Raw genomic sequence first — 15665 nt, forward strand, 5'->3', positions numbered from 1 at the left:
GTAAGTGTCTTGTGCAGTGCAAATATGCTTAAAGTGATTTAAGTGAAGAGGTGAAAACAATGTCCAGAATGTCCAGTGTGTGTGTAAGAACTATATGTCTGGGTCAGGACTGTGTGGTGGTGTGATTGAGAGACCGTATCGCCTGCGGGAAGAAGCTCCTCCTCAGTCTCTCTGTGTTGGTCTTCAGGGAGCAGAATCGCTTTCCTGACCTCAACAGAGAGAACAGTCTGTTGTTGGGATGGCTGAGGTCCTTCACGATCTTCCTGGCCTTGGTCCAGCACCGCCTGCTGTAGATTGAGTGCAGGTCAGGGAGCTCGGAGCGGATGGTGCGCTCAGCTGACCGCACAACCCTCTGTAGAGCTCGTCTGTCCTGCATGGTGCTGTTCCCGAACCAGGTTAAGATGTTTCCTGTCAGGATGCTCTCTATGGTGCATGAGTAAAAGTTCCTGAGCGCCAGTTGACCATTAAACCAGTTTGCATTTTACTCAGTCTCTTAACAATTTCAGAAACTTTAAAAATGCCATGTTTCAGTTCTGTTATAAGATCTCTGTGTGGCTGAAAATACTTTATAAAGGTATAGATGGGAATCTAAATCTAAAGAGTTCACTGGATTTGACGGGTGGGTGTTAAGAGGCTACTGATACAAACGGAAGGATCTCATTTTTCTTGGCATCTTAGGATCCCCCAGATCAGGACGTTTAAATGTTAATCCCACATAGCAAGCAGTTCTGGCCCAGATTTGGTATCAAGCTGGCACTTCTGACTAACTGGTGTCATGACAGAGTGTATGTCGACCAGATGTGGGCCAGGTCTGGCAATGATGGCACTGTTTATGTTCCTATTTACCTCCACTTAATCCAAAACCTAATAAGGGTTTACTCATCTTTGCCAGTGGGTGGCTGTAACTCAGGAGGAAGCGCAGGTCACCTACTGATTGGAAGGTTAGTGGTTTAATCCCTGTTTCCTCCAGTCTGCATGTTAAGAATGTTATTGTATTTAGAAAGCACTCACTTTAGAGAAAGTGTATGTATAAGATTCTATATAAGAATCAGTCCATTCGCTGTCTGACTAGAGTCTCGGCATGTTGTGGCACATGTTGTTATTACATGGTTTGATTAAGGTACACATTAGGCCGAAATCCGGGGCCAGAGCTGAAACCTTTCTGGGCCTGCACAGGGCCAGCAGTGTGCATATAACTGGCCCATGGCTGCACACAACTTACATATGGCCCACATACCGCAAAGACTGACGGCCCTTTGGCGGCCAAGATCAGTTTCACCAGATGTAGTCCACTCATGAGGTTTTGCAGCACCCTCTGGTGGATTATTGAACCACTTCAGGACAGAGTCAGGAGGGAGCAATAGTCTGTGGTCACCATCTCCTAAACTAAATTTGTTAATCGTTTATTTATTTATTTATAAAGCACATTTAATTACAACAGTACGGAGCCCCACAAGGGACATGGGGAAAAAAAATTAAGATGGACTTTTGCGAGGTCTCGCAAAACAAACTCGGGATCTCGCAAAAGTTTTAGCCGCATTCTTCGGAGGCCGCCAGCTCGAAGCTGACCGGGAGGTCGAGGCACGATGTGCCGGGAGAGCGGTGTTCCTCCCGGCTGTAGTAGGTCTCGATCTCCCGTTAGCTTCGAGATGGTGGCTGTCAGACATCTCCGAAAACGTCGGAGCACTTTTGCAAATATGTAATGTCTTGTAAACCGAGCAGATATTTGAAGTTTACACAGCTACGTTCACGCCTCAAAATATCTTAAAAGTTTATTTTGTGACCAAGAAAGAGTAATATTACAAGTAGCTGCCGCCATTGTTGGAATTCAACTTTTGCGAGATCCCGAGTTAGTTTTGCGAGATCCCGAGTTAGTTTTGCGAGATCCCGAGTTAGTTTTGCGAGATCTTGCAAAAGTTCAACGTAATTCTTTTTTCTCCCATGTCCCTTGCGGGGCTCCGTACAACAGCAACTTTGACTAAAGTCCAAAAATGTACAAAAATACAAAATAACTAGTACCAAATAACTTATAATATTAGTACATAACAATAATACCAAATAACTCTTATATTGCATTAAAAGCCAGTGTATACAAATTTGTTTTCCGTGGACAACACACATGTTGGAACTTAAATTTCTGACCCCTTTCATAACCAATTAAACGGGATCTCCTCCCCCTTGCCTCCGTTTTTGGGAGCGGTGCTAAAGGCTTAAGACTGTGCAGGTTAACATGAGGAGGTGCTAGGATTGCTACTTGGTCCAAAAATTGTCACTTTTGTTTCGTTTTCATTAAAATATAGAAAGTTACAGGCTATCCAGGATTTAACTTCACTCAGACACTGAAGTAAGGGGTCTAGTGGAGCAGGACAGCTTCTCTTCAGTTGAATATAGATCTGAGTGTCATCAGCAGAGATGGGCAGTACGCGTTACTGTAATCTGATTACTTTTTTCCAAGTAACGAGTAAAGTAAGGGATTACTATTGCAAAAACGGTAATTAGATTACCGTTACTTTTCCTGCGTTACTAAAACCGTGATTTTTTGTGAGAATGTCTCACGACAGTGAGGTAAGCGAGTGCGCCGTTAGAGACAACAGCTGTGTGCAGATCAACAATGGATCACATATCGATTGTGTGAGAGAGTATGAGCGTGCAGCACTGACCTTACTTTGAGTTTGATTCCATAAAAAGTGACAAAAACATTAGCGTCCATCGTGCGTGGGAAGAAAACTTCTTTTTACAGCGAAAAAACCCCCTAAACTTCCAAGCAAGCACCGAGTGCACAACGACGTAATGGGAAATTCACAGAGAAACTCGCGGATTCTTCCACTGACCGCCGCAGCACACCTGCACCAGGGTAAACCTCCGCCTACCGCAGTCCTGCTTTACAGGTGAAAATAGAGCAACAGGACCGCTAGTCTTTGACTTCATTTATTTTCTGCTGTGTTTTACTTCCATCTATTTGAAAGAGTGAGTGTAAACACAAAAAATATTTTATTTTATGTGCTGGTATGTGTAGAAAATAGGTTTAAATGTTAAACTAATTTATTCAAGTCAGAGAATGTTGCATATAATTAAATTTTTGCTTGATGCATAAAGTTAAAAGATTAAAACTGATAAAACAAGTTTTAAAAAGAGACTTTTCCATTTGATTACATTTTTTATGATGGATTATGTAGAAAAAGTAGAATTGGGCTGAAAGATCTATCGCTTTATCACTTCTTCAGGTTGTAAATCGTGTTTTTAAAAAGTAACTAAGTAACTAAGTAATTAATTACTTTAAAAAAATAAGTAATCAGTAACGTAATGGGATTACTTTTTGGGGAAGTAATCAGTAATTAGTTACTGATTACTTTTTTCAAGTAACTTGACCAACACTGGTCACCACCCACAAAAAAGCTTGATTTACATAGCAAATAAAAGTTGGTCTAATAACAGCGAAATGTGAAGTAATAATTCAGTAGCTCTGCTCTGCTGATAGCAAAGACAGATGTGTTTTAAAACTTTTAATTTATTTGTGCAACTGAGTCATGTCAGTTTGTTGGTTGTGGTTTTCTATCATCCATCAGGGGGCGCTGCAGCTCCTTCAGCATCCTCAGCACTTTACTATGAAATCAACAGTGTTTGGCCTTTATGTCCAGAGATGATTCAAAGTGTTTACGGACTAAACAGTTTATTTTCTGTTGTTGTTTTACTGCAAGCATAAAGAAACAATGTGACCTTGTGACGTTGCTTCTTGGTCACACTTTGCTCCTCGTCTCTTCTCTCCTGTCCTGCTGTCTTTTAACTAATCATGCTGACGTGTTTCGGTGGAGGAATAATAAACTGGAAAAGAAGCAAAAATTTTCATTATCAGTATCTGGTTAATATCCAATTAATCATTTAGTCCTTGATGAATTTACTTTTACTGAAGCTCATATGATGATATGCACCGACACACCCAGAGTCCAGCTGTACCAACAACAAACAAACACTGAACCAGTCTGACCAGTATATACAAAACTGTGGCTTTCCTGAAATGTGACACTCTTTATGTGACTCACTTCACCACAACCACAAAACTGTGTTTAGAGATTCCTTCAGATCTTTATAGAGGAAATGTCAACATTCAGAATACTTGGAAACAGAGTTTAACAAAGATTTTTAGCCCTGAAAATATCATGTATGTATATCCTGAACTATATGTATGAGGGCACAAAATGATAAACATATTTAACCAACACTGCTGTTTAGTGCAGGGGTATGTAATTCCCAATATATATGTAGTATTTAAAAAACCTTTAATAAATGATTGTACAAATATCCTCAGCTGATTCTGAAGTGGTCAGGTGGGAGGTGCTGTCACAGATTTTCTGTCTGTGAGAACTTATTTACACAAACTTTGTACAGATGAAAGTAACAACACTGTTACATTCAACACTGTTGAGTAAAAGAGAAAGTAGTTACATTTGACTGCTCCTGGTCACATGACGACCCCACAGCAGTTAGTGCCCCTTATTTTGATTTACCGAGTTTTACACCCGGTGCCCTTCCTGACAGTCCAGCAGTGATTTGTGTCTCCAGCTGGAATCAAACCTGCAACCTTTACGTTAATCAGTACACTCTGGAGGTACAACAGTATATTTTAGAATAATTCCTTTGACATTTTCTGTAATGTGTGTGTTTAATATTAACTGTTCTTCTTTTATTTGTCTTCTCTTATTAGTGTCTATATTTATTGGATACAAAGACACCTTTGACTTTTATTATTATCATTTTCTCATGAGACCCTTCATTCATCATTTATCTCAACTCTAAACACACAGACAGTCTGCAAAGTCTACACATCCACCTGTGCCAGAGAATTAACTTCCTGTTGCTGTTACCTCTCTGCTACTTTAGGTGTGTTTGGGGTATTTGTTTGTCAAATACACGGCTCAGATCCAGTCAGCTGAGTCAGTCCGGGAATGCTATGAAGTCAAACTGGTCTAAGGTGTGTCGTATTAAACAGCTGACAAGGAAATACGGGTTAGATTGTTCACTGGGGCTGTTTAGTGCAGCCAGAGACCAAATCACTATCGTCAAAGTTTGTTTCCTTTCTTTTTTCTATTTGCTCTCAGTGGATAATTTTTCCATCCTGATGATCAGAAGAGTGTTTGAGGGTTTCAGAGATCCTTCAGAACAACAGTAAGTGTTTAAAACGACGTCTTTCAGTCTTTTAGATAATCTGACAGGTTGATGAAGTCTGTGAGCTTCAGTGGATTAACAGATTGTTCATGTTAATCCATCTGAACTGGATTAAAGCTTCACTTTCCTGGTTACAGATGAATGTCATGTGGAGTTAGTGTGAAGCATCTGATTTACTGTTGGCTGGTTTCATCTGTGTAAACACATCATATGAAATTATTTCAATAAGTTTTAATTCAAAGCTGTCAGACTTTATCTGACACAATATAAAGAAGAAAATCAACTCAATGACAAACAGGAAATGTAGTGAGGGCACTACTTATGTTGGAGATTCTGACATGATCCCTGATTCAGCTCCTGGGATTTTGAGTTGTCTTGAAGATTTCTCTTTCAGTCTTTTGTTTGGTTTCTGTTTTTGATTTTTATTTGGCTCAATTTTAATTGCTTTATTGTTCTAATAGTGGGGTGTATTTCTGACAATACTGAGTGTTTGTTCCTTTGTGGTTTTCATAGGACTGAGTTTCAGGTTTTCTACTCCATGTTTGGTTTTCAGTTTGACTTCATTGTTGCTGTTTTTATGGTGACTTTCTGCTTTCTGTTTTGTTTGTCTTTTGTATCTTTTAGGATTTTATTTGGGCTTTTGGAATTTATACGATTTGTTTGGGAGGAATAATTTACTTTGTTTTCTTGTGTGTTTTAGTGTTAATATAACTACTTTTTGGATTATTCCTTTTTTAAATTTGAGATACACCAAATCATACAAAAGACTCAACATTATGTCTGAGATTTGTTTTGAAATGTTTTCATTTTGTATTTCTTGTTTGGTCGAGGTGTAAAACTGTCACGGTCTCGCTGGCAGACCGTGGGGATGTGGGGAAAGGAGGACCCAAAACGCAGACTCTGCGATGCAAACAGTGCTCTTTATTTACAGTGGAAAGCTGTAAACACAATAACTCCCCGTTGCTCCCTCGAACCCCGTGTGCGTGCTTCCCTCCGACGTCTGTGCTCGTGCTCGTGCTCCCCGCTGTTGTGTTACTGCACACCCTGTGCGTGCTGCCCTTCTGGTCCCTCGTTTCACCTGAAGGACAATACAGAAGCAGCCGTTAAACACTGAACCCACGCGCACGCGCACACGATCCGCACTTCCTAATGCTACACACTGACTTGGAGTCTTAGCTTAATGATCCCGCGCCGGTGGGAGCTCCAACTCTCTCCTAAGTAGCTCCCCCGACGAGCCCTGATCACCAACAGGTGTGGCCAGTCCTTCCACAGGGCCACACCCCTCAGGCCTGCAGGTGGCTGAGCTCCATCCTCCAGCCACACCCGCAGACATACACACCCATACCCTGCCTATACATATGAGTGGGACACAGACTAACACAGCACAGTGCAGAAAAAACACACACATCACCAAAATAATAATAACAACAATATCAACAGTCAAAACTGCTCACGGACCCCGAGTCCTCCAGAGCAGACTATATGGAAAGCTACTGCTCACCATTTAAAGGAATGCTCATTTCAGAATCAGAATCTTATTGCCAAATGTTGTGCAGGTTTACAACATTAGGAAATTGCTGCGGCACTTAGTGCAAACATACTGTCAGACAACACTTAAATGAACATAAAAATAAGAATTAAAAGTGCTAAGTAGAAAGATATATACATGAGTGCAGGTGGTGATCAGTGCCAAACATGGAATGATGCAGTGAACACAGCGTAGGGTCATGTGTTAGTGGTGGGAACAGTCATATGGTTATTGTTCATGAGTCCAACAGCAGAGGGGAAGAAACTGTTCTTATGGCGAGAGGTTCTGGTGCGAATGGACCGGAGCCTCCTGCCTGAGGGGAGCAGGTCAAACAGACTGTGTCCAGGGTGAGAAGCGTCAGCTGAGATCCGAGCTGCACGCCCCAGTGTCCTGGAGGTGTACAGGTCCTGCAGAGATGGGAGTCTGCAGCCAATCACAGCAGAGCGCACAACACGCTGCAGTCTCTGTTTGTCCCTGATAGTGGCTCCAGCATACCACACGGTGATGGAGGAGGTGAGGATGGACTCGATGATTGCAGTGTAGAATTGCCTCATTGTCCGTGTTGGCAGGTTGAATTTCTTCAGCTGCCTCAGGAAGTACATCCTCTGCTGGGCTCCCTTTGCTGCTGTTGTGGAAATTTTAACAATAACCTGCAACACACCCAGTGAGCTTGATTTGAAGTGGGTTTAATAAACACATTGCAATGTGGAGAAAACGTTCAGGTCAAACACCAAACAGTTTTCTGAGGAAAGACACCGCCCATGAACAATTTTATACCTTCCCAAACTGTCAAATAAAGAACGTTCCACAGCACATCATTTATCTCTATACCTTCAGTCCAACTCATCCTTGACTCCCCCCAATCCAAGGAAAGTTATGACCACCCGTCACCTCCCTACAAGCAGGATGCCTGTAGACCTTCAACTTCATAACAGGGCCCCTACCTAAACATCCACATCCCTCGATAAGCAAAAGGAGTCTCACTATCTATTTAATGTCTCCCTTACAATGGTCTCACTGTGTGTGCAGAGCACAAGGCCCCTCTGTAGTGAACATGCATACAACTAAGTGAGAAAGTGAAATTACTAGAACTAATGTGATATGATTAAATATGTGATTAACACACAAGAACTGAAATCTGCCACCACACTGCAGAGCTTACTCAACTCTCCAGGTTTTGGTCATAGTTAAGAATGTTTTCCCAGGATAGTTTTCAAAATTTGAAGCTGATTTGGGTTCAGTGGGTCACTTTTCTCATATGTGTCTATTTTCTTTCTGCAGCCCCTGTTTGATACACCCATGTGACTGATGTTGATTTGTCACATGAGGCTATCATGTGAATTTCTAGCTAATGTCCAGCCAGATCATCTTTGGGCTGCAATTTGTTGCTTTCCTCCCAGCTGATGCTGCCAAAACATTTGTAGACGTGTCTGCATTTCTGTCATTCCTGTCACGTGTTCGTGCTGCAAAAGTCAATCAAGTTCAAGTTGCAGTAATTCGGCATCTATCTAGCTCTAATGTAGAGTAACTTTAGTTTTGTTTTTTTCAGTGATGGGTCTGATCCTATGACAACTGGGATAGGCCCTGCCTGCGACCCTGATAAGGACAGGCTGAAGAGAATGGATGGATGGAAGTGACAGGTAATTTCAAAGTAAATGTTTCAAACATCTCAACAAATATCAGAAAACACTGTTTCAGGGATGGACTGTTTCTCATGGAGCGAAACTCAGTGAGAAAAGATGTAAGAAAGAGAACAGGAGAGATTAACGATTATTCTTCTCGAAACTAAGGACTGCTTAGGCATTGCTGTTTAATAAACTAGTGCTATGTTACTTTTCATTACTTTTTCAATATTTTCAAATTTTTAAAAATGGACCAAGCTATCAGATAACCAAACTCTCAGCGAAAGCTAGCCTACTCTGAGCTTTCATATCTGAGTGTTTGGATTTTATCGAATTTTATCTGCAGTTCATGAAATCAAAGTTTCTCTGTGACTTTCAGAAGTTAAACCCCAGTTCCTCATCATCAGATCAGTAAATAAAAACCCAATAATACGAATCTCTGGAACCCAAATCAACCTGACATGACTGCGTCAAATAGCAATTTTTCTGCAGTTTTCTCCTGAACGGCAGGCGTCACCACTTAGATAAAAACTCTGCATCAGCTCTTTTATTCCAGTAGAAAAAGTGAAGACAGGAAGTAGAGAACTCAGTTTTTTGTTGTTGCCTTCGTTTCTTTTAATTTCTTTCTCGTCTCGAGCTGTTGCGGCCTCTCGGTGATTATAATATATTATAAAATATAGATATAATTGAAAACTATCACAAAAAAAAGAAATGATCGTACACTCTGTCTCCAACCCACGGATGTGACGTCCGCTAATGTTTGGGTGGAAGTGTTAGCTAGCTAGGCTGCGGAAATGTCTCGCCGAACGTCTTTTTTGTTTTTCTACACTTTGCTGTTTGTCGGTCTCTTCGTGTTTGTCTCTGCAGGTGAGATTTAACTATGAGAACCCAAAATCACTTTCGCTCTGACATAAAAACTAAGATGGATTATGAATTATTTTTATGTAACCAGGTAACGAGTTACAGTACGAAATTCAGCTTTCAAATACCACCTGTGAAAATCCCCAATAATCCTGAATTCACCATCCAAGATGGCAGCAGTGCCTGTAAACATTAGTAAAAGCTTAAAATTTAAAATCTTGTTACGCTTATTTAACCTCAGAGGTCTGGTGGAGGTTGTACTGTGACGTCTCTCCTGAGCTAACTACCTTCCAGTACGAGTCATAAAAGAAAAGAAAACACTATTTATGTTGCTTCTAGCTAACTGGAGTCCATGGATGTGGATGGACACCAACGACCTGTTACATGCTGGAGATCTCACTGATTTGATTTCTCACTGATCTGTTATTCTGCTGGTTTTCTATCTGTAGCTAGCCGTACAGCACAATGCTAACACATTAGCACAAAAGTGAAAGTACAGATTACACGTTTTGGGTTTGATACTGTTTGTGTGCACTGCCTCATTTTGTACTTCTATTTGAAAGTAATTCTGACTAAGAAGCAGAAATTGCTGACTTCCCATTTCGGATGGAAGATGCTACTGATCTGCACTGCTACTGTTTGAGAATTGTTAAATACGCTTCACTCTGAGAACTTGGTCTTGTACTGCAGAGTTCAACATATAGAGGGCAGTGTTGCCAACTCCTCAGTAATAAAATTCACTATTGGTTGTCCTAAAAGTCGCTAGAAGTCGCTAAATGACATCATCACCTAATTTGCATAATTGGTCATGCTAATGTAATTGTAACCTACGTTGTTGGAGACAGAAATAATGGAAGAGACATAAAGTGAGTAAAAAACGTCCAAAAGGCAGGTAGAATTATTTAACTACAAATTACATTTCTTTTAGCAATTATTGTTTTTTTAATGTCACAATTCCAACCCTGCTCCACACTGGCAACAGTGACCCGAAATTGGCACTCTGGGGGAGTTACTTTGTGTGTGTGTGTGCGCGTGTGTGTGTGTGTGTGTGTGTGTGTGTGTGTGTGTGTGTGTGTGTGTGTGTGTGTGTTCATTAGTTATAAGTTGGCAACACTGATAGAGGGTGTCTTTAAGTTATCTAGATTCATGTACCCAAATACTGTTGATCAGATAGACAAGTAGCATTTTCCTTGTGTGGTCATGAAACAGTCGCCCCAAAACTTCTCCAGGATGCACTTACATGTTCACATGAAACAGATGTGTTGGCAACATCAAAACAGTCACAGTGATTAGTGTAACAGCAGCTGATTGTGCAAAGGAAGGATAAACTATACAAGGTCATTAAACATATGTAGAGGTTATACATAAAATCTGCTGTAGATAATCAGATGTAGAGGAAAGGCTCTGTGCTGTAGTTCAGTGTAAAACGTGCTGTATAAATGTGTGCACGTTTTGGTCAGTGAGACTGGAGAAGAGCTGTTAATAAAATGTATCCTATTTAAAGGAAGGAAGAAAAGCTCACAAACACTTATTGTGTGAGTTTTAATTCCACAGTTTTATCAGTAAGACACATGAATATGATGGATTATAGTTGAGGCTGGTCTGCTACCTGGATGCTTCTCTGTTCATGAGTTATTCATCAGTCAGAATAAGATGTTGGACGTCTATTGACCCTAAAGGACACCATCCCCTCAAAAATAGCAACAGTTGTGTCTAAGACTTTATATTGATTATAGGAATATTGATGATAATGCTGGACGATTGCTCAGTCAGTAGGGTGGGTCTTTCATAGCTGTTTAACTACACGTCTGTAGTACAGAAAACCCCAAATTAACCCTGAAGTTACCGGAGCATGAGGATATCTAGATTTTTTGCACTGAACATGCCTCGTTTGTCAGTGTCGTCTGTATCTCTCCAGAGCCTTACAAATGAACCACAACTCAAGTTCTTGTGTGTGGTTGCACAAATGTGCTTGTGATTAATATCCTTCAGTGTTTAATCACGACAGCTCTGCTCAGCAGGTGGTGGCATCACCTCTGAATAGAGGCAGCTGCTGCAGCAAAGCAGTGGCATCTGAAGCTGCCACTCTAATGCTGCTTTTATGCTTCAGTGCAGTAATATGAAGGCAGACGGACGGCTCATCTACCTGCACAGTGTTTGATGTTGATGGAGGCAGTGTATGTGGTACAACCGGTCTGTGGGAAAATCTTCCTTATGCTGTTTGTTGACCTTCAGCCAACCACAGAGAAGAGTCAAATTATAACACACAAAGAGCTGAAGTGAAAACTAGTGTCCACTGCAGCCACTCTGAGCTTTTCATGCTTTGTTTTTATATCTCTTTTATATCCCTCTCTTCACCCAATCAGCATTGAGCCAACTCATAGCTCATCCTCGTCCATTGATGTGCATTTGGCATTTTAGAGAACCAAACAGGAAACATGTTTGGTTCTCTTCTGCATTTGCTTTCCAAACAGCAACAGACAGGAGATTAGTGGCTTAAAGTTTCTGCTTCACCAGTAACATCAGATCTCAGACCACATTGTGGAGAAATGCAAAAGTAATGTAGCCATAACTCTAACTAATTGCTGTTTCCATCGAGTCATTAAATCAAAATTATAATGCAATTAAGACAAGCTCCTGTTTTTTATGCTGCTGTGAAGGTGGCACATGGGTGAGCGGAGTCTGTATAAACTTAACATCTGTTTCTGTAATCCAGCTGTGACAGAGACAGAAGTGTAATGTGTGTGTCAGTGTGATGTGTTGTAGTTTCAGGAGTCAGTATGCAGCTACAAAGCTTCTTGTTCAGTGTATACAAACAGCTGTAGCTACATAAAGGCAGCATGCAGAGACTCAGTGTCTTATAATGAGAGGCTGCTTTCTCTCACACATTATGTTCACTTATTATCACCACATGTTTTTGTTTTGTGAAGCTGCAGGAAATGTGGAGTCTTTCCAGAAAGATTTCATGCTTAAAGCATTTCTGAGAATTCCAGTGCACCAAACACTTATAACAGCAGTCTCAGTTTAAAATTAGCTCCTTATTTATTGTAGGTAGGTAACAAAGTAAAACACTCTTCCATTAGAACATACTTTTAAAGCAGCGTCAGTGAAAAATGAGGTTTGACACAAGTGACCTTCACTCTGATTGGCTGCTTTAGAGGTGAGTGGTTGTATTTTGACCTTTAACCTCTCAACTCTGTGTTGTTCCCTCTTTCAGATCAGAAAAACATCACAGCTGAGTCTGGACAGGACATCACTTTGACATGTCGAGCTCCAAACAAGAACAACATTATTGTTCTAGAGTGGAGCAGAGCTGACCTGGGAGAGAAATATGTGCTTGTGTTCCGGGATGAGCGTTTCTATCCAGAACAACAGCATCCATCTTTTAAGAACCGGGTGGATCTGCAGGACAGACAGATGAAGGATGGAGACGTGTCTTTGATTCTGAAGGATGTGACAAGTAATGACACTGGAACATACGAGTGTCGTGTCGTCCAGAGAGGAGCAAAGCGCAGGAAGAGAGCTGTTTTAGATGTTGATCCCATCAGCATCATCACACTGAGAGTCGTTCCTCCAGGTGAGTGAGTAGAGTTGAGTGTGTGTGTGATCAGAGGTGAAGCTGCTTCCTGGTTGTTGATGTTTGTTTCTAAAGATGTTGTTGATGAGACTTTGTAGAAAGCAGCTGGTCTGAGTGATGTGATCAGAGTGCAGTAGATAATGTCTGACAGCAGTTTGAAGAGGAAATGGATTCTGTTCTTCACTCATCACCTACCTGACAGCTGACACCTCACACCTGTTTCTCACCTGCAGGTCAGACAGGAGGACACACAGAGGATGGATCTGTTGGACTGATAGTTGGTCTGTCAGTTTCTGCTGTGCTTCTTGTTGCTGCTGTTGTTGGTTTTTTGATCTACGGAAAACATAAACAACAACAGAGTCAGGATTCACACCAGCCTCCTGTTGAATTTCAGCCTGTTTGAAATGTCAGCTTAACTGTGATGTTTTTGCTTTGCTTTCAGTTGTGTCACTGAAAATGTGGAAAGACAGAAATCAGTAATATTAAACATTTAGCAGGTACCTGTCAGACACGTCCAGATTTTGCATTTAATTTACATTTTTCATCAGAAAAGAGGAGAAAGTTGTTTGGAATATAAACAGTATTTGTCTGATATTACTCAGGATCCTTTGATCACATGTTGCTGGTGTTCGACTCGTTTTAAATGTAATTTCATTAAAATGAAACCAAAGAAAAAAACTTTTCTATGTAGCTGCAGGTCCAACATTTCCTCCCTTTGACCTGGAACGATTCAGCTTTATTGAACATTACCTTCCATGAAGGAGACACTTCAGTCTGTTACTTTCCTTTATATATTTTCCTGACAAAGATCCACATGTGTTAGTACTTAATGTGTGTTTTGTTTGTTTGTTTTATTCCAACATTTCCTGTGGCTGTACTTTGTTTTTAATCAGAAGCTCTGACTTCCTGAAACTGTTGATGCAGATTTTGTCACCTTGAATGGATCCAAAATAAATATAACCATGTGTAAACTGTTTCTGCTTCTCATAATTACAGACCTGCCTCTCAGAGGTAGTGGATATTATAACGTAATCGTTGGACAACTGGTCAATTACATTACTCTGTATTCTTCCTCCCTGTTACATTGATAAAACTGCCTCTTTTTTGATCAACTACCTATACAGTGCAGGCTAACCTGGAGGTTAGCAGCTCACAATATGACCTCACATTTCATAGTCCGGCTACTTCACCAGAACACAACATAGACACAGTAGTCCTGATGCTCAATCAAGAGTGATTCTATTCATCTGGACATTTTCAGTGGGAGAAACGTTTTGTCACTCATCCAACTTCAGTCTCAGCTGAGTCAGAAATCAGGAAGGTTCTGGTACAGATGGACCGGAGCCTCCTGCCTGAAGGGAGCAAATCAAGCATTCTGTGTCCAGCTGACTGCAGGTTTTCCCAACCTTATAAACAGTACTTTTGCACAATGACTGAAACCAGCATCACTGCATATCATTAATATGCAAATTGTTATGACCAGTAATCAAGAACCACTGATCAATGGCCATGTTAAGTCTAATTGTTGAATGTTGCCATTGTGTTTTTTAAATTTGTACAGTCTTAGTTTAAGCAGTAGGATCAAAGCCATCCCTTTGATCCTGACCACCTCTCCAACCACTCTGTGCTGGGGGAGGTTTTATTGTAGATACATCCTATCTGAAAGATCTGTTTCTTTTGACGTAAGCTTCCTGGGTTTACGACCCTTTGGTCAGCAGGAGGTCTGACACACACACACACATTCTGGTTTTTTTTTTGGTTTTTTTTTGTTTTTTTTAAGTGACATCAGAAACAGCAGCATGTGACATCACGTGATGGCGGAGCTTCAGTTCATCCTTTGTCATCTTCTTTTTTTTTTTTTTTTTTAATAGGACAGGGGGAAAGAATGAAAGAAAGAGGGGGAGAGAAAGAAAGAAAACCAAAGGGGAGAAGAGACGGTGAGAAGGGGGGGAAGAGAGGAAAAACAAACAAACAACAAAAAAAAACTCCTGGGTCACCTGTATGGAGAAAAAACAACAACAAACAAACAGAGGAGACAGCAAACAACAAAGAGCAACATAATAATAGAAAAAAAAAAGCACCATCACAATAAACTAGCTAGTCATAGATATCAATAGTTACTAAATAATAGACAATATTGTTCAGCACGCAAGATAGACAGCGCACAGTGTGCTTTGAGGCAGCAGCCAAGAAAGCTTTAGTCCGCGTCTGTGAATACCCATGTGTACACCTGTGTGCATACCTGTGTGGATCAGCATGCTTGCATTCCAAAGGTTTCTCCATGTAATGATCTGCTAGGGAGTGTGGGGAGCCACGGCCCTGTCCTTTATGGTATCAAGGGTATGGAGGAGATCAAAACTCCAGACATCCAGAGGCCCCCAGAACACAAGAGACCAAGGAAGACCCACAGAGGGGCAGCTGCGCCACTGTCCCAGTAAGAGCTAAGGAGAGTCCCAGATGAGGGCTCATTCAGCAGCCGCGGAGCAGAAGCCAGGGGGAGTTGCAGCGATGCGCCCGTGTGCTCCGCCGGCAGCCAGCTGTGCCTGAGTGACCGAGCTCCAGGCCGAGAGGCCGGGGGCACCCCACCTCCGAAATGGCCCGAGCGAGCCCCAATAAGCGGCCGCCAAGGAGTGAGCCGGTGTGTACCCGGACGCCCACCCCCAGATACAAAGAACCACCAACGCTCCGACACCTGAGGGAGTCCGCCACCGGCAGGAGAAGTGGTGGTGGGTGGAGATAGGCCTCCAAACCTTGGAAGGCCCGAGATGTCCCCAGAGAGGTGGCGTCTGATACCCAACCTGACATATAGATACAAACATACAGACACAAACATCCATTCCCACCCTCATGCTCTCATGTGCACTTCACACTCAACCGACGTGGAGAGAAATATAAAGAGACGCTGTATACGCAA

The 15665-nt window shown here is 41.6% G+C and overlaps 1 protein-coding gene across 4 annotated transcripts in view; it reads left to right on the plus strand.

Moving 5' to 3' along the window:
* The window catches only part of LOC145425734 (coxsackievirus and adenovirus receptor-like), a 312252-nt gene that overhangs the window by 23377 nt on the left and 273210 nt on the right, over positions 1-15665 (plus strand). Inside the window, exons 1-4 of one of the 4 annotated variants that reach the window (XM_080299068.1) lie at positions 4946-5163; positions 8241-8331; positions 12392-12751; positions 12985-13722. In XM_080299068.1, coding sequence (XP_080155194.1) covers positions 8319-8331; positions 12392-12751; positions 12985-13154 — 543 coding nt within the window. In that variant the 5' untranslated portion in view covers positions 4946-5163; positions 8241-8318 and the 3' untranslated portion in view covers positions 13155-13722. Of the gene's footprint in view, positions 1-4945; positions 5164-8240; positions 8332-8780; positions 9181-12391; positions 12752-12984; positions 13723-15665 lie in introns of those variants that run through there. The other 3 variants (XM_080299064.1, XM_080299065.1, XM_080299067.1) reach the window with 3 other exon arrangements.

Source organism: Astatotilapia calliptera, chromosome 3 (assembly GCF_964374335.1).
Source record: "Astatotilapia calliptera chromosome 3, fAstCal68.1, whole genome shotgun sequence".
Taxonomy (NCBI): Eukaryota; Metazoa; Chordata; class Actinopteri; order Cichliformes; family Cichlidae; genus Astatotilapia; species Astatotilapia calliptera.